Source organism: Mirounga angustirostris, unplaced genomic scaffold, assembly GCF_029215605.1.
Source record: "Mirounga angustirostris isolate CCGP_5_RB_7025 unplaced genomic scaffold, mMirAng1.0.hap1 SCAF_14, whole genome shotgun sequence".
Taxonomy (NCBI): domain Eukaryota; kingdom Metazoa; phylum Chordata; class Mammalia; order Carnivora; family Phocidae; genus Mirounga; species Mirounga angustirostris.
The window spans coordinates 47,452,130-47,477,805 of NW_026991722.1; the positions used below are offsets into that span (position 1 = coordinate 47,452,130).

Consider the following 25,676-nt stretch of genomic DNA (forward strand, 5'->3'; position numbering starts at 1 on the left):
AACTTGTTTCGCCTATTGGCCAGAGTGAGTCATGGAAAGTCCCAGGGCTGGACAGACTTGTGTTCAAATTCCCATTCTGGTCCAAAGCTGATGTTTGAGACCATAACTCTTGAGGATCAGTGGTCCTATCTATAAAATGGGGATAAGTACTTGGGTACCATAGTGAGGGGGCCCCAGAACTTGGAAATAAAGGCACCATTCCAGAATGAAACAAACATGAACAGTTCTAAGACAAAAGCACAGAGAAGTCAGATTACGTTACAGAAACCGAATGAGTTCTCAGCCAGGAAGAGCTGGCAGTCACCTGACCTGACCGAACATCTTTAGCCTTAATTAAAAGTGGTAATTAGTTGTATGTGAAATTTTAACATGTCTCCCCTTCTTGGTTTTAAGTTCCAGGAGACAGGAACCAGGCCCATCTTTATCCCAGCACCTAGTCACATAAAAGGACTCAATAAATGAATAAATGGACCATGGCCAAAGAAAGAATACATCAATCAGAAAGGTCAGCAAGGGAAGCCCAGAAAAATAGAAAAATAAGGCCAACCCCACAGTGGCCATCCAAGCTGGCCATGAGAGGACATACTTGCACACAGCCTTCCATGGCTGATTCAGATCTCCCTGGAAATGTGCTCACAGGCTGGTCACACTGAAATAATCTGGGCCCTGGGGCGATTATTTGTGTAAGATTAATGAACCGGCCTTCTGGGTCACGCAGAGGTCTGTGAGCTGGTACCACCTAGTGTCCACAGGGAATAAGCCTGCTCTCAGGTGCAGCCAATCCTGGGACCACAGCAGGTTGGTAAGGTCACGCAAGCCTCCTCATGAGGTCTCTTGCGGGCAGCTCTGCCGGCCACGCCCAGGTGATCATTGAACCCCTAACCTGAAGGGTTTGCTGTTACTTTTTCGAGAACACCTACTTTGCAAGGCTGTTGTAAAGTTGCAGGGAGTGAAAAGGACCGGCACAAAGTGCGTGCTCAATCAACAGTAAGATTACTGCTACTCTTTAAGGCACACGTCTAATAAATGACTGAGTCAGAATTCCATGAAGAAGAAGATGTGCTACTTTCTGTTCGATGAAGCTTACGGTGTACAGTACAAATAAGGACCATGGTGAGTTGAACGGGTGCGAGTCTGACAGGTCTACGGTGGGGGGAGGGAAAGCCATGGTGAACAGGCATGACCAGGGGAGAGCTCGTGCAATATGGTGGAAGATGAATAAATGGTTAATCAGCACCAGGGGCCACACTGCCCTCCCTTGGGGCGATGGTCATGAGTGGGTAGTGTGTCATTGTCACAGTGTCTAGGGGGCAATTCCAGCATTTCGTTTGTAGAGGCCAGAGCCTACATCCCGCAAGATTCCTGGCATCCTATGGGGTGAGCTGTCCTACCCTAAATACCAGCAGGTCCCTGACAACAAACACCGGATGCAGTGACAGGTGAGGGGCAAGGCTGCAAAGACTCAGAGGAGATGAGCACAGAGTTTGGCATGGGGAGTAAAGGGGAGGCTCTGCAAGGACAGAGCCTCACTTACCTACTTTTCTTCAGAGCAAAAGGAAGGGCTTGTTGAGCTAGAGAAGTAAGCGTTGCTTTGGCCTGTGGTGAATCACATAGGTCTGTTCCTGGTACCATTTTGCTTTGTTATTTGCTCCAGCTTGCTGGTCAGTTTCCAGCCCGAAGCCCAAGATGCGAGAGGCAGGACGTTCACATGGTTTGTTTTGATTCCTTTCTTCACCTACCTTTCTCCAAAAGTCGACATGGCCCTGAGGAATGGGGTGGGTCCCCGGATTGCTCTTGCTTTACAGTATTGGAAGAGGTGACAAAATGCACATTTGGAAACAGTAGGCCACATGGTGAGGACAGACACACACACACACACACACACAAAATAACAAGGAAGCTTTCTGGCTGAAAAGAAAGTGGAGCTTTCTTTCTTTCAAATTTACAAGTACTGAATCTGCAGTGTCAAAGCAAGACAAGTTCTTTGAAATGGGAAGGCCAACCACATTACGCACATGGTGTCACAACTTTTCACCCAGAGAACTATAAAGCAAGCATGCAGATACATACCCAACTTGGGCACTGTCACGATAGGGCAGCACTGAAAATATACTACAGAAGGATCTTCTGCCACTGATAAGGACTATTCTAAAAAATAAAAAAAAAAGAACAAACAACAAACAAACTAAATGCAAAGACTGTTAAATTAAAAAAAAAAGAAACAACTGTAGCAATTAAGCATTCATGGAATTCACAGCAATATTTGCACACTCCCGCGCCTCCTCTGACAGATGGTATTCTGTGCTCCTTGCAAAATGCAACCTCAGCGCAGCAGAAGTCCGCCGCCTCTCCTTACCCAAAGGTTAACATGCCAGACGCTGGCGAGGGTCTCTAAGGAGTACACACAAATCCTCTCTAGCGAGAGTTGTCGGCTGTGGGTTGCACAGCAGGATGGACAGACAGAGCCATGAGTCTGGGGCGCCCAGTGCTGCCAACAGTCATGCCACACTGGAACCATCCATTTCTCCTCTGCAGTGAACGATGCAAAAGCAATAGTGCCAGAAACCGTGAGCAAGAGACACTCAGATGCCATTGTGATCGCTGGGGTTTTTTTTTTATATGCTGGCAGCATGTTAGGTTCTGAGAATAAATTAAGGGAACAATTACATAATCAGTCTTAGCCTTCATTCCTGCTATAAAGATACTACTGGAAACAGTTCTGCATGATGCTCTTATGCAATCAAAGGCCACTTAAGAAAACATTAAAAAAAAAAAAAAAAAAAAAAAAAACCTCTCAAAAGTACTTATCCTGGCATATGAAAATAACTTTTGCCAAAGAGAACTGCTGATAAAAAAAAAATGAGAAACAAGTGGAGGAGATTAAAAACCCAACATTCTTTAACACAGTAGCAATACACATCAGATTTTTCTTCAATAATCATGATGATAAAATCAGAGGTAAAAAAAACCTACTACTACTAACTGCATCAAGGTTTGGAGATTGTGACCTTATTTTTACAACTATGATATTAAATTGTCTACCTGCCCAGTATAAAGTTGGGTTCCTTGGCACAGCAAAGCAGGCCCTCTGTCTTCTGGCTCTTTCTGCTTCTCCGGTCTCAACGAACAGGACAACCCCCCCACCCACCCACCCCAGCCACTCTATCATTCATCCATCCATGCTAAAGGACTTGCTGTCCCCCACCTTTAAAAGACCCTGCTGCCTGCCGTGCCCAACTTAGTATGCTTAGTGAATTCCTATTTATTCCTCCAAACCTAGCTCAGAAGTCATGGCCCCAGGAAGCATTTCCTCCCCCTTCACCAAGTTACTCATTCCCTTTTTGGATCCTTTCTCTCTGGCTCTTTATTTCCACTGCCAGGAGGACACCAATCACAAAGGGCTGCTCACCACTGCCTCCCTCCTCTTCCAGAGGGTGAGTCCAAGGGTGGGGCACATGGCAACCCCTCCATAAACAGTGTGGGCAATGCTGTGCTTCAGAGCAGGCCCTGAGTCCCCGTCACTGGGAAGGCAGGACCAGGGCTAACTGGTCATCCCACAGTGATTCATGTCAAGAGTGGTTAACAGGTCCCAGCCTCAAATATCAGCTGTGTTATCTCTGTATGACCTTGCACCTCTTACTAACTCTTCTGAGCCTCAGTTTCCTCAACCAAAAGGACAGGATAAAATTACTAACTAGCCTATAGGAATGCTGTGAAGAGTAAAAAAGTCTATACTGGGAAAGCCCTCAGAGCAATGCCTGGCAAATAATGACACTCAATAAATATTAACTAGTTTTACTGGGAACCGCCTTCTTGAGTTGAGGGAAGTTTTACCAGCATGGCTCCTGGATTCCGAACCTCTTCAGACCCCTGTGCTAAAATACGCAGGCCTGCTAAGACGTCAAAGGTATGCTCCAACAGCAGCTGAGGGACGACACACAGAGCTGTCTCTCCCCTCTCGAGGGACAGGCTTCTCTTCAGATACCACAGACCCAAACCCTGTCACTGCTGCAAGGACATGAGTGCCACATCCAGAGTGGGCCACTAAGGCCTCAACGGGCAAGAGCTAAATAAATCATAAGCACACCACCTTGTTAAACACCAGCCAGCCTCCTCGGGCTCTCAGGGCGACCAGCAGCAGATTTAGACACTGTAATGCCTGTGTACGTTTACTTACGCAGACATAGTAATAGTCAATGCAAAGGATCCATCAGATGCCCAATTCTAAATGCTTCAACTGATGAAAGCAAGTTAAGTGACATGCCAAAGGGGACACACTAGCAGGTGAGACCAGTCGGGGATCTGAAGCCATGCTCTTAAGCACCATGTGCCCTGATGCTTTGCCCTTCTCTAAGACTTACTAGAAGAGTCTGCCCCTGTGGGTTTGCCTGGGTATCCACGGACTTCCTGGACACCAAGCAGTCAGCCTTCATCCACATTCCCTAGAGTGGCTTTCCAGCCTGGCCTGCAGGTGACCAGGCTGGGAATGGGTGGGGCCAGAGGGTGACCCATCACAACCACCCTGACATCAGAGCTGCCGGTGCGTCATTCTCCTGCTCTGCTCAGCCTGAGCGCCTTCCCAGATGGAAGGACAGAGGTTCTCCAAATAAGCCCCACCAACCCCTGCCATCCACCCAGGAGAAAAGCCTGGAACTACTCATTCCTCGAGGCGCTCAACATCCAAGTCTCCTGCAACACAGAAGAAGGAATGTTATCGAACAAACTCAAATGGCTTAGTGTTAAGTGCGTTTTCTTCATTACTTAGTGCTAACGTGTGCTTCCTTCCTACACACTGAATTTGTTTGGACATTTCCAATAGAACAAGAAAACGAGAGAACATAAATGCATGGGAAATTATTCTTTCCAAAGTTCCAACCACAACGTGCCTATTAGCAGATGGGCTGCACTGTTCTCTAAACGAGTGCTCATCTGTGTGGTCCTCACCATTTAGGTCGAGAAGAGGCTGACAGCCTGAGTCTCATTCAGAAAAACGTTATTCTACTGCACAGGTCAAGTTTAACAACTATGAATATGGAATGTTTCCCACCAATCCAGTAGGGCTAGTCCTTTTCCGGTTGGCCATTCTCAAGCAGCCAGAGCAGGGAGGAGATAAGAACACGGCATCTTTGGGTACTTCCCTTCCATTTCTGGGTGGAACCATCCTGTGGACTCCCACGTTATGCAGGGTTCAGAGGAGGAATCCAGAGCAGAGACCCGCCAGCAGTTCGACACAAGTCTGTGGCTGTCAAGCCCTGGGGAGCTGGAAATAGCCAACAGAGCTCCCAAGAACACATCCAATGTGTTTCCCGAAGTAGCTCCAAATCCAGGAGGGGCTTCAGGCTTTAGCCAGAGCAGGCAAATATCAACAAGTGGCAAGCTCTTGCCTTCTGTCTCCTCCACGAGCAACTCTGAGCAGTGTGAACCTAAAGAGAAGCCCATCGTGACCAGCTGCTGTGTCCCAAACCTGGAGGATTCCTGTGAATTTGCAGCTTTCTTCTTTGTAAGTAATGGGGAAATATCCATCATCATGGTGACGCCCAAGAAAATCATATTCGTTTGCCTTCTTCAAGGGCTTCTGTATTTGTGAAAGAATTAAATCAGATGGTAGTTTTCAAGGACAGAAGACAGCCACATTCCATTTCCAGAGGACTTCGGAAACTGGCTACCTCCATGTGTTCCCCTCCAAACGCTGTAGTTATTTCTTGTATGCCCAAACTGCATGCAGAAAGCCCACATGATTTTCCCCTCTGTGACACTTAACACTTGACTTGGAGTCAAGGTGATCAGAAAGCATTACATAAAAGATTGTAACTTCAAAAGAGGAATTCCAGAGAGATAGGACTTTAAGGAATTAAAGATCACATTTCCATACAAACATCTGCCAGAGAAGGAAAAAACAACAGCAACAAAACAAAGGAAAAAGCTCCCAGGGCTGCAGCCCACATGCACAGAGCTGCTTCTGGATACACAATATTTTCCAAACCTCTCCAGGATGCATTAAGAGCACCATCTTTCTTCTTCACATAGCTTCAGTTCCTTGCTTAGAAAAGTGTTTCTGGTATGAGGCAACTAGGGCTTCCGGCCACAAAGCTTCCAAAGGCACACAGTGCCTTGGAGATACTGGAGTGTTCCAAATAGCCAGGAGATGCACAAGGGCCCCATGGTTGACAGAGCATCACGGACCAGTCATTAAATCTGCTCTCAACCCCTTAGTTAGTCCAGAGCCAGGCAAGATCTCATGCCATCCTGGACCCTCAAGTGTTCCCTCCAATGCTGAAAACTGGCTTTCTGTTCTATTTCCACAACCCTGGGGCATCTTTTTTGGCTGTGAGAAAGTTCAATCTCAAAGAAAATCACATTCGCAACAATGGTGGGTGAGCATGAACACAGCCCAGGGGTGTCCAGGAGTCTACGTTAGGTATTGGGCATGCATGTATATTGCATTCCCCAATTCTGTAGTTCATTCCCTACATGACCAGGAAGAAAGAAAAAACACACCTGCAAATGTTGGTGTCAGGGGTTGAATCGTGATCCCCAAAAAACCACGTTGAAGTCCGTGACATCTGTGAATGTGGCCAGAAATATGGTCTTTGCAGATGTAATCAAGTTGGGATGCATTCATACTGAATTAGGATGGGCCTCAGACCCAGTGGCTGGATTTCATAAAGACAGACATCTGGAGACCCCCAGACACACACACAGGAAAGGCTGTGTGACAACAGACGCAGGGACTGGAGTAGCACAGCCAAGAGTCCGAGATGCCCGGGACTGCCAGCCACCCCAGAAGCTGGACTAGGTGACAGATGATCCTTCTCTAGAGCCTTCAGAAGGCACAAGGCCCTGCTGACACCCTGCCTGCTGACTTTTCGGCCTCCGGAGCAGTGAGCGCGCACACTTTTACTGTTTTAAGCCCGCTAGTCCCTGATGATTTGGAGGGAAGCCCTGGACAGTGAATCTAGCTAGCACTGGGTCACTTTGTTCCCATGGCTGTGCAGTGCCACACCCCTCCTGCGCAGGTCGGCCACGCACTCGTGCACAGTGGCCGGGGACGTGGAGAAACTAAAGCTGTTAAGATTGACGCCAGAAAACAAACGATTATTATGAAATCTCAGGACCAGAGCCTGCCGGGCCTTTCTCTTCCCAGCCCCCTCCCCCCACAACTGCTTCCTCCTCCCACGGTATTTTATTAGAAGCTGCGGAGGGGGGCGGGGAGCCTTAACAGCCCCCCCCCCGCTTTCTGAAGGGCTGGCAATACATAGCAGATGAATGAAAATTAAAACAAAATCAAGATGTTCTTGTTTCCTCTATTTAAACTCTTATTAGCCCTGGGGGTGGGGGATGCTCTTCCTCTTAGGAACACTCACCCCTGCATGTGCGTAGTTGGGAGGAGGGCAAGAGCAGACCACCTGTGGACATTCTCAAGCCTGCTGCTCAAAAAGAGCTCTGTCCCTTGCATCCTGGAGTGGGATGAAGACAATCTCCCAATTCTGGGAGTGGGAGGAAGGAAGGAACCTGTGCAGAAGAGGGACTAGAAGCCTGAGCAAGAGGTAGGGCTGAGGCCCGGGGCAGGTGTTTGGAATCCAGGCTGGGTCCTAGCGGAGGAGTGGAATTCCAATGGGTGAGAACAGGGAACACAGAGCCCAGGATGAAGGGAGACATGACCGTCGCAGGGATGTGTCAGGTTCCCAGGCAGTCAGAGTGAGGGGAAGTGGGCGACACAGAGCTGGCCTGAGTTAGATGGGAGAAAGCATCTGAGTAGCCCACAAACACAAGATGGTGGTATTAGCATCAGTGGCTATGTTCGTCTACTTATCACGACTGCTCACACCACCCCCATGTTCACAGCCATCCCGGGACTGCCAACACCGCTACCACAGCCAAGCCAAGCCGCCGGCTTACGGGGGCCTACCTTACCCCACAGCGTAAGGAGTGGTGGAGGACCCCTGAGAAACACAACTGTGTGTGCTCTGCCTCTCCTCCCTCTCCCTTCACAAATACTTACTGAGCACTTACTCTGTGCCAGACCTTGGGGATGTGATGACGGATGACAAAGATGAGAGCTCCATCCTCACAAAGCTTGTGGTGGAGGGAGTGGCCTGACTGGGAAATAAGAGGTTGCTATCCATGGGACAGCTAACCTGGCCCGAGGAAGGCAAGGTGGGCTTCCTGGTGGAATTGACACCTAAGCTAAGCCCTGACGGATAAGGGGCAAGGAGAAGATAAGCTGGCATAGGGATTGCATGAGTCAAGGCTGAGAGGAAAAAGAGCAGAAGGCCTACTGGAGGAACTGAGTATGCAAGAAAACTCTGCTGACCTCACGTGCCTGATCCACCAGGGTCTCCACACCCCTCTGTGAGTCACTTTGACCAACACTCACAGCACGCTCAAAGCTCAGGCTTGGAGGCTGTTCACTAGAATACCCACACTGAGCTGTACACTTACTAAGAGTCACTTATGTCCATCCCCAACCTGTTTATACCAGTTATACTTGTTGCTCGTACTTGTTCGATAAAGACTGCACAAACTGATGAAATGTGAAAGGAAAAAAGGAGAAATGCTACAAAGAAACACCAAATACTTAAAAAAAAAAAAAAGTATTCAAATAAGTCACTAAAAAAGGGGGGATGCTAGAAAGACAACTTTCAAAGATTAGGAAAACACTGTGAAAATCCAATAGGATTTTGCACTTAAATTCTTGAGTCACTTTAATGACGTTCAATCTGGGGATGCCTGGCTGGCTCAGTGGAAAACGTGACTCTTTACCTTGGGATTAGGAGTTCGAGCCCCACGTTGGGTGTCAAGATTACTTAAAAAAAAAAAAAAAATCTTGGGGCGCCTGGGTGGCTCAGTCGCTTAAGCGTCTGCCTTCGGCTCAGGTCATGGTCCCAGGGTCCTGGGATTGAGTCCCACATCGGGCTCCCTGCTCAGCGGGGAGCCGGCTTCTCCCTCTCCCACTCCCCCTGCTTGTGTTCCTGCTCTCACTATCTGTCAAATAAATAAATAAAATCTTAAAAAAAAAAAAACCTTGGGGCTCTTGGGTCAGTCGGAAGAGCACAGGACCCCTGATCTCAGGGTCGTGAATTCAAGCCCCACGGTGGATGTAGAGATTACTTAAAAATAAAACCTTAAGGGGCGCCTGGGTGGCTCAGTCGTTAAGCATCTGCCTTCAGCTCAGGTCATGATACCAGGATCCTGGGATCGAGTCCCGCATCGGGCTCCCCGCTCAGCGGGAAGCCTGCTTCTCCCTCTCCCAGTCCCCCTTGTGTTCCCTCTCTCAATGTCTATCTAATAAGTAAATACAATCTTTAAAAAAAAAATCTTAAAAAATACATAAAATAAAATAAAAATCTTAAAAAAAAATTTTTTAAGTAAATAAAATCTTAATAAATAAAATAAAGAAGCCCAATCTGGACATGGCAGCAATAGGTGGGAATAATGATGTGTGGTTTTGATGCCAGAGACAGAGTCCGATCCACGGTCCAAAATGCAAAGAAAAGGCTTGGCATCAAAAAAACGTGCTTAATGGATGATCACCAATATGCCTTAAGATAAGGCAGTGTTTAAGCTACACATGTAATTTCTGTGGAGATTTCTTCCATGGATCACTGAACTCTCCTCATAATCACACACTTACTATAAATAATCCTGCAGAGCTGGATGGTCTTTTGGCGATCGAAGATCAGGAGAAACTGGTGAGGTTGCAGGTGTGCTCCTGAAAGGCCCCCTGAGCTGGGGAGAGAGTGAGTCCTGGGGCTCAGGAAGCCCCGGAGTGGTTGGTGACGGTGACAGTGACCAAAGCTGTGGCTAGATGAGCTCCCCAAGACAGGGCAGGCATTGGAGCTCCCGACAGTCGTGTCAGCAAGAAAGGGAGCACGTCTGCGGGGGCTGCCGTAACAAGGGACCGCCTGCAAATGGCTTACACACAGGAACTGCTTATCTGTTGGTCCGGGAGGCCAGAAGTCTGAGCCCACGGCATCCACAGGGCCATGCTCCCTCTGACGAAGGCACTAGGGAAGGGTCTGCTCTGGGACTCTCTCCCAGCTCCCGGTAACCCCTCGGCAGGTGGCAACATAACACCAACCTTCACATGGCCACATGGCATTCTCTCGGCACGTAGGTCTGTCTCCAAATTTCCCCCTTTTAACAAGGACGCCAGGCAGATTAGATTAGGGGCCCACCTGGCCCCAGTACAATCTCAACTAATTACATCGGCAATGACTCTATAGCCAAAGAAGATCCCATTCTGAAGTACCGGGGTTGGGACTCAGCAAAAGAATCTGGGGGGTGGGGGTACACAAACCAGCCAGGAAAGGGGAAATAGGAGGAAAACAAGCTGAGGGTGAGGTTAGGAAGTCTAACCTTGAGCCATGGAGCCCTCTGGTACCTGCTCTTGTGCGCCTCCAGGACAGGACCGGTCGTGGTGTCCTGAGCCCTGGCCCCCAGCCCGAAGCCATCTGCACGGTGGTTTTCTCCTCTGACTGCTGTGTACCACTGGTGGGGACCACGATCTGGTCTCTCCCGGGCTCCCAGGCCCTCTCACCAAGCAGAGAATGGAAGCAGAACCACCCAGAGAAGGTTCTAACTCCCAATCCCTACCTCTGTGACTCATTTTATTTCCTGTAAATCAAACTGGCTCAAAAGCAGCAACAAGTGCTTGCACGCCTCAAATACATCTGCACATGTGAAGCACTGAAAATCATCTCTCTAAAGCTCGGTGCAGAGTCCCAGCATAAAGGCACGGATGGTAAAAGCTAGCCTGATGGCGTTGGCCCCGAGGTACCTGCATCCCCGGCGGACGGTCTACGTGTTCAGCTCCTCCCGCCGCTCACAGCACCAGGGAAGGCGCGAAGGAAAGCCGCTAGGTCGGCACACGGAGGGCAATCCTGAGGGCCATTTGGGGTCGGGAGTCCAAGCAAGGCCTGGGGATGGTGGAAGGCTTCTTCAGTCTGTCCACTCACCATCCCCCAGGCCTGAGGTTTCGCTGACAGCTGCTTACAGACACAGGTGGGTACAAATAAAGATGCTTCCCTGCCAGCCTGCGCTACTGGGGGATGGCGGGCTCCAGCCTTCGAACACGAACAAAAGCTCCTCAATGGCAAAAGCATGCTTGGGAGGGGCAGATGTTGCATAGCGCCTCACAGAAGATGCTCGACATCCATCAGATCAGATGCATTCATTTCAGGAGAGAAAAGGCGAATGACATTTTTCTTCTTTCGAGAAGGTTGGTCCAGAAAATAACTAGAAGTTTTATTATTATTTTTTTTTGAGACGTGCCATTTCCTCCAACTCGTTTTTCAAACTAAACTAGGCTGACAGATTGGGATTGATGAGATCACAGGCAAGGTCTTAATTTAGTTATTACCCATCCCATGCTTTCCCTCCAAAATTTTCAGTATAAAAAGAAAAGGCTACAACTTGACTTCAGTTACCATACTTTTCCCACTTGACTTTGGGAAACAGATAAAGGGAGCAAAAATCTTTCATATCTTTTCCTTCCTGCTGAGTCCACACTTTAAAGAGGCAACACTCGGGCCCCTGGGTGGCTCAGTTGGTTAAGTGACTGCCTTCAGCTCAGGTCCTGATCCTGGAGTCCCTGGATCGAGTCCCGCATCGGGCTCCCTGCTCGGCAGGGAGTCTGCTTCTCCCTCTGACCCTCCCCGTCTCGTGCTCTCTCTCTCAAATAAATAAAATCTTAAAAAAAAAAAAAAAAAAGAGGCGACACTCTAGAGCTCACTTCTTTGTGTCCACCCCATCTCAAACCCTTTTAAACCTCTTTGAAAATTCCTCCCAAAGGATGAGACAGCCCAGTCACTGCAAAGAACAATTCTCTGCCTGTTCAGAGTGAAACGATTCTCAAAGCGGACCCAGGGGGTGGGCGCTTCCAGTGTACTTGGCAGCCATCACCTGGGGACCGTGCAGATGTCTGAAAACCAGTGCCAAATGATGCCCACCAGCCGCGTGCCTGAGGGTGTCACCCACTTACAATGAGGGCTCTTGCCTCCTATCATTCTCAAAGACAAATGTTTGAGGCTCAGGAACGGGAAGCAGCAAGAAAAAAGGTCCTTTCCTAATAGGACCATGATGGTCACTAGACATAAATGCCCTGAAAGGTCACTAGGTCACCTGCGTGTCTCCAGTCTTCATTCTCAGAAGCTCCACCTTCCGTTCTGATGGCCCCGTTCCACCGGGCCAGCAATCGGCTCTCCACTGGCACTCGCTGGCCTGGCAATGCTGGTCATCTGCAAGGGTGTATCTTATCCCCGAGGACCAAGATCTGTCATCACTTTTGTTGAACCTCTCTTCCCCAGCAGACAGTGGGGCTCTTGATACAGATGCAGATTAGAGTGAGCAGTGACTGGCTTTTCTCTAAGCGGCCCATAGCTCCCACATGCCAACCACCCTCCTCACAGGATATTCAGGGGCCTTGTTCCAGATGCTCTAGCACGGGATCACTGGTCATCTCTCCTTCGTGACAGAGGGTTTGCTCATACATTTGTAATAGTTTTTTGAAGACTTCAAGTCATTTTTAAACCCCACCATCAAAACAAACTCACTTTTAAAAGACAATGAGCAATAGACACATCCGCTAATTTTCTCTAAGGATAAGGTTACCAAAAAAGTCCTGCAATGCTTGCCCTTGATTTTTGGCTAGCCGGAGTGCTCCTGTTCAAATGCAAGCCAGACCACACTGGTCTTCTGCTTGGCACCCTCCACGGCTCTCACTGGGCTCACGATAAAGACAGACCTCATCACAATCCATCCTCCAGAACTTCTCCTGTCTCCCTCTCTCTTCTCCTCCCATGCCAGCTCTCCTACGGTTCCTCAGGCATACCCCTCAGCCACGTTCCAGCCTGAGTGACTCTGCGGCTGCTGACCACCCCCCCCGCCAATGCCCTTCCCTGCTGGAACAGCACAGAGCTAACTCCCTCAATCACCTCCTTCAGACCTCTGCCTTAAAGTCTCCCCACTGGGGTGCCTGGGTGGCTCAGTCTGTGAAGCAACCAACCCTTGATCTCAGCTCAGGTCATCTCAGGATCATGAGTTCAAACCCTGCACTGGGCTCCGTGCTGGGTGTGGAGCCTACTTAAAAAAAAAAGTCTCCCCATCAGTGAGGCCTTGCCCCTCGCCCCCGCCTCCTCAGTGAGCCTGTTAAGTCCTTGAAGCAGGATCTTTGTCACTTTGTTTATAGAAATATGCCATCACTTCAAACGGTCCCAGCACAGGGCAGGCACCAGTCCCTGCAGAGGTACCACTCCACATTCCATGTAGTTACGGAACTACTTTATCGTGCACCTTCTGTCTGGATGCACATGTCTCCTTCCCCAGAAATGGCTTTTTATATACAGGCAGTTCAATGAAATGGACTCTGGCTGTTCCCATTCACCACGTGTCATCCATCCTCCACAGCGAAGGGGCTTGGAAAATCCTGGGCCACTGCAGTGAGGCTATGCCAATACAAATCCAGTGTTCTAAAACACGACACTCACGCTGATCGCAACAGGGCAGACGGGACTGACCCTGGCTGGGTGTGAAAGTGATGCATTTCCCTCCTTGGGACAAGCCACATTGGCTCACTCTAGAGTTACAACACACTGCTAGGCTCTCTGGAAAACACTGTCCATCTAAATTCCAAGATACGTTTCACATGAACTTCTGAAAAGCCTTTATCCCGAACTGTAAATGATCATCGACCTCCATTACATTTGTGCCTGAGTTTAACCTCCCTGAGCTGGGCCTAGCATCTCCAGCTGCTGGGGAACTGAGGCACGTGGTCATCATCTGTAACACATTCCCCTCCTCCCCCTGCCTTTGGTCTCCCGCACAGCCCACAGTGAGGCTTGCTGGCTTTGGCTCTGCAGACGAGGCAACACGCTCAGGAGAATATGGCATGCGATGCTCCTTTGAGCCCCGTTCAGGCGGACTGTGGTCGCTGCCTGCAGGTGCTCCAGCTTCACAATCCCCCAGAGACCGCTGGGCTGGGTGATAATAAGGAACAGTCTTAACATTTTGCTGAGATCAAGAAATGTCAGGTCTATGGCAGTCCGCTAATTTACTAACCTAGTTATTCCACCAGTACGGAGATGACGTTAACCTAACGTGACTCCTTCTCAGTGAAGTCACGTTGACGGCTAGCAACCTCCACTCTTTCTGAAAGCACGCGAACCATCTGTTTAACAGTCCTCTCCAGAGCTCTGCCAGCAACCCGCCTGAGGCATGCTTGCTAGCCTATGATGGTCAGAGCTCACCCTCTGCTACCACCTTGGTCTCTTTTTGACTTCTTTAAGGCAACATCTGCCTGGCATTCGACTTAAAACTTCTTTTATTCTCAGTGACATTTTAAAGATCATTTGTTGTTTCTAAGTTCTTCCCATTCCCTGGGATCTAGGCCCCAAAGACTAGCACTCACTTCAAAATGTAAGGCCTCTCTCCATTGCCTTATTCCACAAGAAGTGGTATCTATTTACTGAACGCTGCGGGTGCCCAGCATGTTGCCTGGGTTAGAGTCGCCATCTCACAGTTGCGCATGTTGAAGAAGTGAAAACAAGGCCGGCGGCTGGCATCTGCTCTGTCCTTGTACCACCGACCCCAAGAAGTTTACCATCCCTTCCCCACTCCGCTTCTGAATGTGGTTTTAAAAGCCCCATGGCTATTGCTGGCATTTTATTTGATTGTGGCAAAATACATCTAGAACAGAAAACCGACCATTTAACCGTTTTTCGGTGTAGATTCACTGTCCTTAAGTACATGCACAACCCTGTGCAATCATCACCTTGCTCCCAGAACTTTTCCATTACCCCATCAGAAACTCTGTCCCCCCTTCAACCAGTCCCTGGCAACTGCTTATCCACCACTGTCTCTATAGATTTACCTATCCTGGTTATTTTGTATGAATGGAATCGTATACTATGTAACCTTTTGTGTCTGGCCTCTTTCAGTCAGCATGATGTTTTCAGGGTTCACACATACTGTAGCATGTTATCAGGACTTCACTCCTTAATTATGGCTGAATAATATTCCTTTGTACGGGTACACTGTATTTTGTTTATCCACTCATCTGCTGATGGGACACTTGGTTTGTTTCTACCTTTTGGCTATCTGTTCGAATTCCTCTTTTCGATTCTTTTAGGTATATACCTGGTGGTGGAATTGCTGGGTTATAGGATAATTGTATGTTTAACTTTTTGAGGAACTGCCGAACTGCTTTCCATACTGGCTGCACCATTTTACATTCCCAACAGCCATGTACGAGGGTGCCAATTTTTCTTTCATCAATCTTTACTTCACTCTGGACCTTAGGGCTACTCAAACTATTCTTACAAGTTTACTTAAGCCATTCTTTTATTAGTCTTTGGCCTTTAGCTAATGGATTTTAAAAAGCAGAATTCAGTAGTTTTCTCCAAATCCACCATGACCTGCTGTCTGATAATATTTGGACTTTTACCTCCCACCTTTCCCTTTGATTACGAGAGCGAACTTTGCAATCTGATGCCTGGATCTGGATCCCACCCCCCACTCTCCAGCTATGTGCTCCAGCTTCCTCCTTTGTTAACTGGGATGGCGAGTGTTTTCGTTTCCTATGGCTGCGGTAACAAATTACCACAAAGTCAGTGGCTTAAAACAACAGAGTTATTATCTTATAACTCTGGTGGTCAGAACTCTGACTATCTCGTGGGTCTCGTGGGGCTATCATCGAGGGGTTAGAGCCGGTTCCCACTGAAGGCTCGAAGAAAGAATCTGTTTTCTTGCCTCTTCCAGCTTCTAGGGGAAGCCACAGTCGTTGGCTCATGTCCCCTTTCACCATCTTCAAAGCCAGCAATGGCGAGTTGAGTCTTTCTCACACCCTATCACTCTGACGCTCTCCTGCCTCCCTCTTCCACCTTTAAGAACCCCAATGATTACCTGGGCAAACCCAGATAATCCAGGATAATTCTATTTCCAGGGCAACTGGTCAGTGACCTCAACTCCATCTGCAACCTCAACTCCCCCACGCCACGTGACCTAACATATTCACAGGTCCCAGGGATACGACATGGACGTCTCTGGGGGGCATCATTTTACCCAATACAATAATAGCAATACTTTCCTCTCAAGGTTGTTTCTAAATTCTTTCCCTTCCTCAAGATATATAGTTCTGAAGACTGAAAGCCACTTAAAAGATCTCTCTACTCACTTACCCACAAATACCCACTGAGTTAATGAAACAAAGCATATAAAGTACTTAGAGCGTGGTACCCAGTAAGCACTCAATAAATGTTACCCATTATCACTTCATGCTCCATGTATTTTATAATCCCTTTTGGCCATGTGGCTGCAGCCACAAGAATCCACTTCATGTCTGAACGTTCTGAGATCTGTCTTCCTAAAACCCAGCCAAGCACTGCTGCCTTTCACAACCATCAAGTCCAACACAACTTCCCCATCACCAACCTGTGTTGTGTTTGTGTTACAACAGAAGTGGAACCGGAGGGGCGCCTGGGTGGCTCAGTTGGTTAAGCGACTGCCTTCGGCTCAGGTCATGATCCTGGAGTCCCTGGATCGAGTCCCGCATCGGGCTCCCTGCTCGGCAGGGAGTCTGCTTCTCCCTCTGACCCTCCTCCCTCTCATGCTCTCTGTCTCTCATTCTCTCTGTCTCAAATAAATAAATAAAATCTTTAAAAAAAAAAAGAAGTGGAACCGGAGCATGGCGGCTCCCCTCATCACGTCCCCTGTGAGGAGATAAAGCACCACGCAGGGCTGGTCAAGAACTCATGATACCATCTGGTCCCAACGGTAGAGCCGAAGCTTCCATCACTGGGTCTCTAACCTGTGTCCAGGCCGCAGCCTTCAGCCCCACCTGGCTCAAGGGTCTGCAACATGACCCCGAAACACGCTGAGCTTGGTGCTCTGAACTTTATCCCACACAGAGCCTTCCAGCAGGTCCCCAAGGCCAGCTGCACAGAATTCACTGATTTTGAAGAAGGTGAAGATAGGTTTTCCTTCAAGAAGATTCCATCCTCCATCAGAACCACACCTTTTATTTAAGGTGCTCACCTCTACTTCAGACGTCGTTGAGATTCCTCTAATGTCACAGAGAGAAGTGGGAGAACACGAAGCTAGCCGGGCCCCCAATGTTTGTTTCTAAGCCACTACCCCGACATTGCTGATCATTACGTCCACTTGAGTTTAATGCAAGTATTGTCTTTTATCACATTTGGTTCTCAGTTTTTATGATTTCTCTCCTTCCTGTCTTAAACCATTTTTCATATTCACAGGTTGGGCACTAAGGCCCAGAACAGATGCTCCCCTCTCCTGGTGTCAGCTGCACTAGTCCTTGCTGAGCCTGGAGCCCCAACCCCCTTCCATGTTGGTGCCAGTGACACACACTCAGCAGGCCTGGGGACGGAGTAGCCTCCACTCTGAGGTCTTCAGGTCCAGAGCAGCGTGGGCGCCGGGTCCGGCCTGCAGTCTTGAGAGTCTGGTGGGTGCTAGTCGGAGATCACACGGACACTTGGGAGCTGGCATAGCCGTGAATGGGAACCCCTGCGGGACTGGGCCTGGGGACTCTGCGGACCCCTTCTCAGTCTCCTTCCCCGGGTACAAGAGGCAGGATACCGGTACTCAGGGCATTCCATTTTCAGTCCAGACCTTCAAGCCCTTTAATGAGCCTTCGCTGTAAAGCCTCATTCCTTCCCAACCCCGGCAGGCAAACCCAAGCTCGATCCTCACTGCAAGAACGCACCTTCTGGTGTGGTGCCGTGCACGTACCTCAGTATACCCAAAATGGCAGAATCGGAGACCCCTGCCCATGCACCTGCCCCTCCCTTCCGAGAGCACCACCAGGATCCCTCCTCCCCACCGCTGCTGGACTAGAGCTCATCCACGCGCCTCTCTATGAGGACAATTTCATGCCCGCTGCCCAGCTATGATGGGGGCAATTCTTCCCTTTCTCAAAAGGCTGGGTCACATCCTCCCATTCATTGGCTCTTGACCACAATTTCCTTCTGTCAACTCAGAAACCGTATTTTCTTCCTGGTGTCCTCTCAAGTTCTTTCATCTATCTAAGGACAATCCAGCCTTGCCAATAACCCGAGGAAGAAAGGAGAGCACCTCTCACCTGGGCAGAGACAACTGACTGTGGCACAGCCCACAGCCTGTGGTTCCCAGAGCAGCGTTTAGCAAGCTTTCCTGCCCTAAATTCCAGTTCTCAGATCTTCAGATAAGCTAATAATCCTTCCTGGCTCCCTCTGAAAATTCCCCAGCAAAACTGCAAGCCACTGCATGCTTTCTGGACTGTTTACGCTGTTCCTGGGTCAAGGGTGTGCTGGGGAGGCCGGCTCTGTCCTGTACGCCGGCAATCCCATCGGCCCAAATGTCTTAGTAGCTACATCCTCTCACTCCCGCACCAGGCCAGGTGCCCAGCTGCCTCTGCATCCTCCACAGCATCAGCACCACCAGAGGTGGGGAAGCCCACTAATCTGGCCCACTTCTTTGGCTGTCTTGATTTGATTTGGGAATTAAAGGCTATTGATGTTTATTTTATGGTTAAGGAGATTATGACAAGAACACAAATGTAAATAAACGATGAGTAATTATAGTAAAAATGGCATGAGTGAGGTTTCAGTTCAGTAAGAGCCTCAAAAGAAAAATAAAACAGGGTGGTTCAGGGAATAAGGCACAATAACTGTGAGAGTGAGACTAAGTGAGAGAAATTCAGATTCTCTTTAACAGATGACAGCTGGGTACATTTTAACCAAAAACTCTGTATTTAAAATAGGAATATACACCGACTACACAAACCCTCGTTAATGAGGGAGCTCAGTTCTGCTATTCTGAAACCACTCAAAAGCTGTAAAATTATGTTCTTTATTTCAATCGGTTTAAAACATAGGTATTAACTTCAAGAAAACAAGTCTTTAAAAATTGTAATCATTAGTGTTATCTTTCGGGTCGTAGAGCGTTATTTTATACCAGATTACAGACAGGTACGCTGGGCCTCAGTCAGTCCATGCGTCTAACTCAAGACTTTTGAGCAATTTTCATTTGATATGGATTAGCGATTATCAGTGGGGGCTATATGGGCTTCTGTAAATCCGGAGGCACTAAAACAAAATGGTCTTTGTGGAAGTACCTCTGCTCTGGGGTGGTGTCTCTGACTCTCCCGCTAATGGGAAACCACTCAGCAGGTCACAGGTCAGTAGGGAGGAGCCATCACTAAAGGGTACAGAGCATCAGGGACCCTGAGAGGTCTTGGAGCTCTGTTCCTGTGCTGCCGTCAGGCTGCCGTGAATAGACTCATTAGCCCTTCAGACAGAAGCATGCCCATGACAAGGACCGATCTATTAATCGCCAGGAGTTTTAATATCAGGGTTACACAAATTTCAATCACGGTCATTTTCATTTAATAGCACTTTCCAAAAGAGCAATGGAAGAGCGGGAGAAACACGTGTTCCAGATGTCAGTAGGCCCAGGAGTCCGAATCGGCGCCCAAAAACCACCTGCTGGCAAAGCTACCATCCTGCTCTCCTGAAGAGTCATCAAAGCTAGCACCAAAACCAAGTTCAGGCACACACTGGTGGGGTATTTACGGACCAGAGCATACAGCCTTAGTGAAAAAAAGGAAGTAACATGCAACAAAGCAGAAAAAGGAAAAAAAAAAAATGCTTTTCTACAAAAATGTATTTGAGTGCTATTAAATAGTCCATTTGTAGTCAGCCTGAAAACCTCACCGAATATTTGGCCGCTATTGGGAGCATCATTTTCTATAGACTTCTCTGGGTGATTCTAGTGGGAGTGGGATGGAAACTGTCTGTTTGGGAAGGTTCTGTGAGGTTCTGCTGTCAGCAGCGTGGGCTTCTCTGGCCAGACCAACGGTCCCCTCCTCCCATCATCACTGGACCCCCCCCCTCCCGCAGGGAGGCTGGCGGGGCAGTTCTCGCTATAGTCTGATACCTGCCGTTCCTGGTATCGTGCTGCCGCATGTTCTTGATAAAATGAATCTTCTTAAAGTTCTTTGGTCTGGGCGAACCTGAGAGAGTTCGACATCTGAAAAATAAAGTCATTTCAAAAACACGGTCAGTTGCCCACAGGACAGCTGAGACATCTCCACACAAAGACAGGAAGGAAGACCAGACAAATGGTTTGAATCACCCCGAGGATAATGAGGACAATACGGCTGGAAGGGAGGAAGCTTTAAAAAAAAAAAACCCAACGAAAGACAACTTCCTTGATAATCCTGATAATCATTTATATGGGTCTCTGGAAAGCCAGCTAATGAAAACTATTGTCCTCACAGTTACAATAACATAACCTACATGGATTCCAAAGACATTATTCTTTCTTGTCATCTTAAAAAGAATCCTCCTGTATCAACACCGGTAACGGGAACAGAAAACTGTAAATTTAAAGAATTTACAGGGGGAAGAAAAACACTGGAAAATTTAGTTTAAAGGCAATGCCAGATCATTTTTCTTCCATAGCAGGACTCTGGCCTGAACCACCTGGACAGCTGCTTCAGTGCTTAACTTGACTACGCCTGGAAGTCACGGCTTTACTTGGAACGAGCCGCTGTTTTCTTTCTTTCCTTTTTTCCCCAAGATACATTTTTAAATGAACATTTGTTGAACGGACTGGGATTCAAATTACTTTTTTCCTGGAATATATGACACTGCTTGCCCTACAGGACTAACAGAACACACCACAGGCTAGAAAGATCTTGTCTGTATTTTTTTCCAAGTTACCTGGCAAATTCTAAAGTTATACAACTGCAACAGTAAGAAAAAGGGCAAGAAAAAAAAATCAACAAATAAAGAGTCTGAAGTTTGGTCTTGTCTTGAGAAAGGGAGCTGTGATGTCTCTGGGTTTCTGCTACCAATTTTTTTGTCTACTTAAACCTTTCTGACCATTGGCGCCAAGGACTGGCTCCTGCCATGGGGTGTGGGTACTTAGGACCTTAAGTTTCGAAGAGGGAGCTTTGGAACAGCAGTGCCTGGCTTCCCAAAGCCACACTGAGCTCTGGGGTAGGGCCACCACCCGAGTTCAGTCAGTTCTGAAGTTTGAGGCTTCTGGTAAGATTAACAAGATGACCCAGCAAGGAGGTACAGCTGAGGGCAGGTGGGCCGTGGGGGCATGCCGGGGTACAGGACTGGGAAACGGGCAAGGTCACAGACCTGCACAGCGATTCCAAGGGCCCAGCTCAAGGGAAACTGGGTGAAGTCCCTGGCCCAGACGTCAGGTGTATGTTCCCTCAAGCCCCCTTACCCATCCTCTAATAAAGATCCAGTTTTCCGAGAAGCCATTCCCTGGGAGTGCTAAGAATGAATTTTTTTTTTTCTCCCTACTCGGAAAAAAAAAAACATACTGAAGTGAATGAGTGCAGCCTAAAGCAAAGACCTGGTATCAGGTATCTGGCAGCTTTCATGGGGAAAACGGGGCTCCCCAGTCCTTGGGTCTAGAGGAGGGAAAGCCCCCCTTCATGTCCACCACATCAGGGCAGGGTCCATGGACCATGCAGAACCCATGTGGCCCTGTAAGACACTTCACAGCAGCAACCACAGTCCTCCCTGCCTCTAGCCCCAAACTCACCAACTCTGCCCTATCACTAGTAATATTTCAGATCCCTCGGGCCTTGTTGTGAGGATTAAATGTAATGACATATACAAGAGATTCATAAACTGTCAAGTGACACACTCAAATACAAGCATTCACATTCATACACGTGTATATACATGTAAATATTTGTATACAAATCTCAGTATTGTGATTATTAATAGACCATTAGCTACAAAGCATGCATATTTTGTTATTATTTGCTTCCTATATTCTTAAAATTGTAGCTGTCACCAAGGGTTCTGAATTCTTGGTTTTAGAATCTTTTAAAGACCTTTATTTAGTCAATGTTTCCTGTGGCCTTCAGGCAGGGTTTGAAGAGACAGCACCCATCAATCCCCCTTCCCACTCCAAGCTTCCAAACTCAGATTTAGCCTTACCGAGGTTCAAGGGCATGGAGCCTCACTCTGCCTTCTTGGGGCAGCTCTCTGGAAGCAGACCCAGGACCCCAAACTGCCTCAGTTCTACCTCCAAAATGACTGAGTCTGCAGGCCACCCAAGGTCCCCAAATGTCTCTCACAAACAATGCAGAAGGTTCTAGAGACAGGTAGCCACTGGAGAGAAGAGAATCTCTGAAAGCATAAGGCTATGCTTCCACTGGTTTCTGGTTAGGGCCAAGTGTCCAAAAGTGTCCTCACACCCTTACCCTGCTTCCCCTCAAACAGCAGAGCTTCCTGAGCCAGCCAGCCAGAGGACAGTGGGCCAAGAGCTGGACTGTGATGGGTTAGTAGGTACTCCTGCCCCCAGCAGCCCGAAGCTGGTACAGATCCCAGCCCAGAGGAGGGAAGACCTGAGTTTCTCTCTGCCTCCCGTGCTGTTACCCTTCAGGTTTGAGCACAAACATTCCCCGGCCTTCTGCTAGAACTGGAAGTCGGCAAAAGGGCCACAGGGGATTATTGGCACTCACAGGGGGAGGAGGAGGTACCGGTAATCACCGAACGGTGCAGCAGCCAACACCCATCAACCCAGACAGGCCCGAAAACAGAGGCAGGTGGAGATGGCTGGCACATTCGCCACCACCAAACTGAGGATTTTCTGGACACCTCATAGCAACGTCCCGGCTCCTTAATACTAGGACACCAGGTCACCACCGGGCAGGTGGACAACTCCTTAGTCTAAAGGCTCTCATTATGAATGCTTAACTCCTGGAGTTCTAGGCAGGTGCAGGACACTAACTTACTAGCAAACTGTGATGTGCAAGAGAAACATGAGACTTTAAAAAAGAATGTATCAGCACCCAATTATAAGGGCATATGCTACTAATCTAGCCCCTCCTTTAGCAAGTTGTTTGTTGTCTTGCATTTTTTAAAGCAATCAACTAAACCACCAGGGAATCTAAGAAATGTTTTAAAAGAGAACTGTGGCACTGGCAACCATTGCCAAGGAAACTGGAAGACAGAGCACTCAGCTTGTGACAGGTTAAGCAAAGAACGAATTAATTTCAGTATCCATTTAAAAACATACATCTTAAGTAATGCAAAATTAAATTAGGATAGAATTAAATTAAAAACTAATTTAATGAAAGATTAGCTCTTTCTTGTTAGCACTGATTACAGCATACACTTAATTATGCAAAAGGTTTTTAATAGATGCTTTGCAGCCATTTGTTCAATGTGCTGAGTTTAAAAACAAGCTGGGCTAATAGCCTTGGGTCCCCACAGTTCCCAAAACACTTCAGTATCATTACTGGTACATTCATTTCACAAAATTGGGAGCTGGAAAGGACCTCAGAGAGCAGTCAATTTGCCCTCCCATTTTACAGATGGGAAAACTGAGGCCCCAGAGAAGCTAAATAAAATGTCTAAGGCCATGTAACCAGTTAGTAGAAGAATCAAACCAAGAATTCAGGCCTCCAGATTCCCAAATGAATATCCCTTCTGCTATGCCATGCTAATTTTATTTCCTAGGAATAAGTACATTTCTAAGTTAGTTAGTTGTTACTTTTAATTCTATTATAGTTCCATACAGCGTTACATTAGTTTCAAGTGTACAATATGGTCATTCAACAATTCTGTACATCACCCAGTGCTCATCCTTTCTAAGTAAATATTAAAACTTTTTTTTTTTAAAGTCTATTAGGGAAAATAAAGCCTTCCCAAACTGCCCAGATTCCCTTGGTTTCAGTCTTGTTTTTTAAATTTTTTATTTACAGAAGATTTGTTGGAAATTAAGTATAGTATTCTGTAAGTAAGAGTTGGATAAGTTATAACTAAGGCAGATAAGCCCTTTTTACTGTGCTCATCCGTAGTATCGGGCGACTGAAGGGTAGAGAGCAGAGGATCAGCCTGGGTGGATTCTGGGAGGAGGGTACAGAGGTGACCATGCGGCACGTGACCAGGCACACAGCAGGTAGCTCCTCCTCGCCCTTCTCCTCCCCACCCCCCTTTAGCCACCTGAATCCCTGAGGACAGAGTAACATTTTTTACCTGGTTTTCCTTGACTCACAGCTACCACACTGCTTTAACTGACGCCTCTCACAGTCTCTCAAACACCAGGAGCTTTTTAGTCCTATTCATTGATTTCCCCATTTGTGGCAAGAGTGACCTTACCTGCTCCAATGCCAAAGCCGCTCAAAGCCACCTGAGAACATTTTTCCTCCACTTTCGAGGATAACTCTGGACTCCAGCCAGCTCCCTAAGTGGACTTTTTGTGCAGCTTTTTGTAGGACTACCAAAGAAACAGCCTTCTCCCAATATTTAATAGCAAGGGATAGAAGAACACCCGCACCTAAGCCACATTAATCACACAGCCACACGCCATTCACCCTAAGATGGTCCCAGGGATTACGTACGTTTTCAAAAAGACTTCAAAAGTGGAAATCGGACTGGTTGGCCCTGACTTTGTCTTTGGAATGACATCAGCTGCAAGACTCAGTCACCCAATATTCTCGATCAGATCCGCCGCCTGTCTATGCTCCACCTTCCATCCAGATGGTCTGTGGACAGGACTAACCTGGGAGTAAAGCCCAAGGTGGGGAATGGGCGGGCTCCAGTGGGAGAGAAGCCTCGGTCCACAGCAGCACTCTCTTAAGCTCAAAAGAGGAGCCCACACACCCGAGTCCTGGCCAGCGGCCACAGCACGAGGTGCGCAGACGTGGATACCGGAAGCTGGTCGAGCCAATGGGAGCGTACGTTTTCCCGCGGGCCTCCCTTGGCGCAACCCGCGCGCATGCCCTGTGAAGCCACGGCGCATGCCCTGTGAAGCCACGGCGCATGCCCTGTGAAGCATCCGCGTCCCAACCTGGTTCGGTTCTTTCTGCAGGAGGAGCACCCCGCAACCAGCCCAGCTGAGCCGCTGTGAAGACTAAAGGAGATGTGCTGTGTGAATACGGTCTCCTCCACTCAAGGAAGGTCAGGGGAGACTAAGGCACAGATGGGGGTCGGCGGTGAGGTGCAGGATGAGAGCAAGGAAAGCTGCCGGAGGCACGGCACAGCTCAGCAACTGCTGTCACCCAAACACCTTGCGAGCACCTTTCCAATCCCAATGGAGAAATCACTTTCAGCCCCAAGGAAGCCCTCACAGCTATCCTAATTGAGTTTCCCCAGCAACTGGTGATGGAGTCATGTGGGCACCTGCTAATGAAATCCAGGATTGTGATCACTGTGTCACTGCACCTAAGAAAGCTGGGACAATGATAGGCAGCAAACAGCAGCTTTGACACTGAAAAGGAAACAGCATCCAAATCCACCATGCAAACCTGGCTTTCCCAATACATAATTGAGATTTAATACTGCTCTAGTGGTCCTCAGGCTTGGGGTTTCCAAACTATGAGTCTGAGATCAGGCCATCATTTAAAAAATTTAATTCTGTAGATCAAGGACTTAAAAAAAAAAAAAACTTTGGCTGTCATATTGTACTGCAGGCCATTTACATACACATAAATACACCAATAAAAACTTACCTCCGTAGAGGGGCATTCTCCTCAATATCTTCCAGAGTCTCCAAGGATGACCTCTGGGAGATGAGGCGACGTCTGCAGAAAGAGGGAAGAAAATCTAGAAGTTAAAAACCTCATTGTAAAATGGATCAGGCATTTCTGTAAATCTAAAACTGTTCTAAAAAATAAAGTCTATTAAAAAGAAAAAAAAAAA

General features: G+C 47.9%; 1 protein-coding gene across 3 annotated transcripts in view; it reads right to left on the minus strand.

The window, feature by feature from the left end:
- The window catches only part of CABLES1 (Cdk5 and Abl enzyme substrate 1), a 111,117-nt gene that overhangs the window by 37,925 nt on the left and 47,516 nt on the right, over positions 1–25,676 (minus strand). Inside the window, exons 2-4 of one of the 3 annotated variants that reach the window (XM_045886935.3) lie at positions 25,487–25,558; positions 19,930–20,022; positions 2,071–2,148 (exon numbers count right to left, since the gene is read on the minus strand). In XM_045886935.3, coding sequence (XP_045742891.1) covers positions 2,071–2,148; positions 19,930–20,022; positions 25,487–25,558 — 243 coding nt within the window. Of the gene's footprint in view, positions 1–2,070; positions 2,149–2,356; positions 2,587–19,929; positions 20,023–25,486; positions 25,559–25,676 lie in introns of those variants that run through there. The other 2 variants (XM_064577827.1, XM_064577828.1) reach the window with 2 other exon arrangements.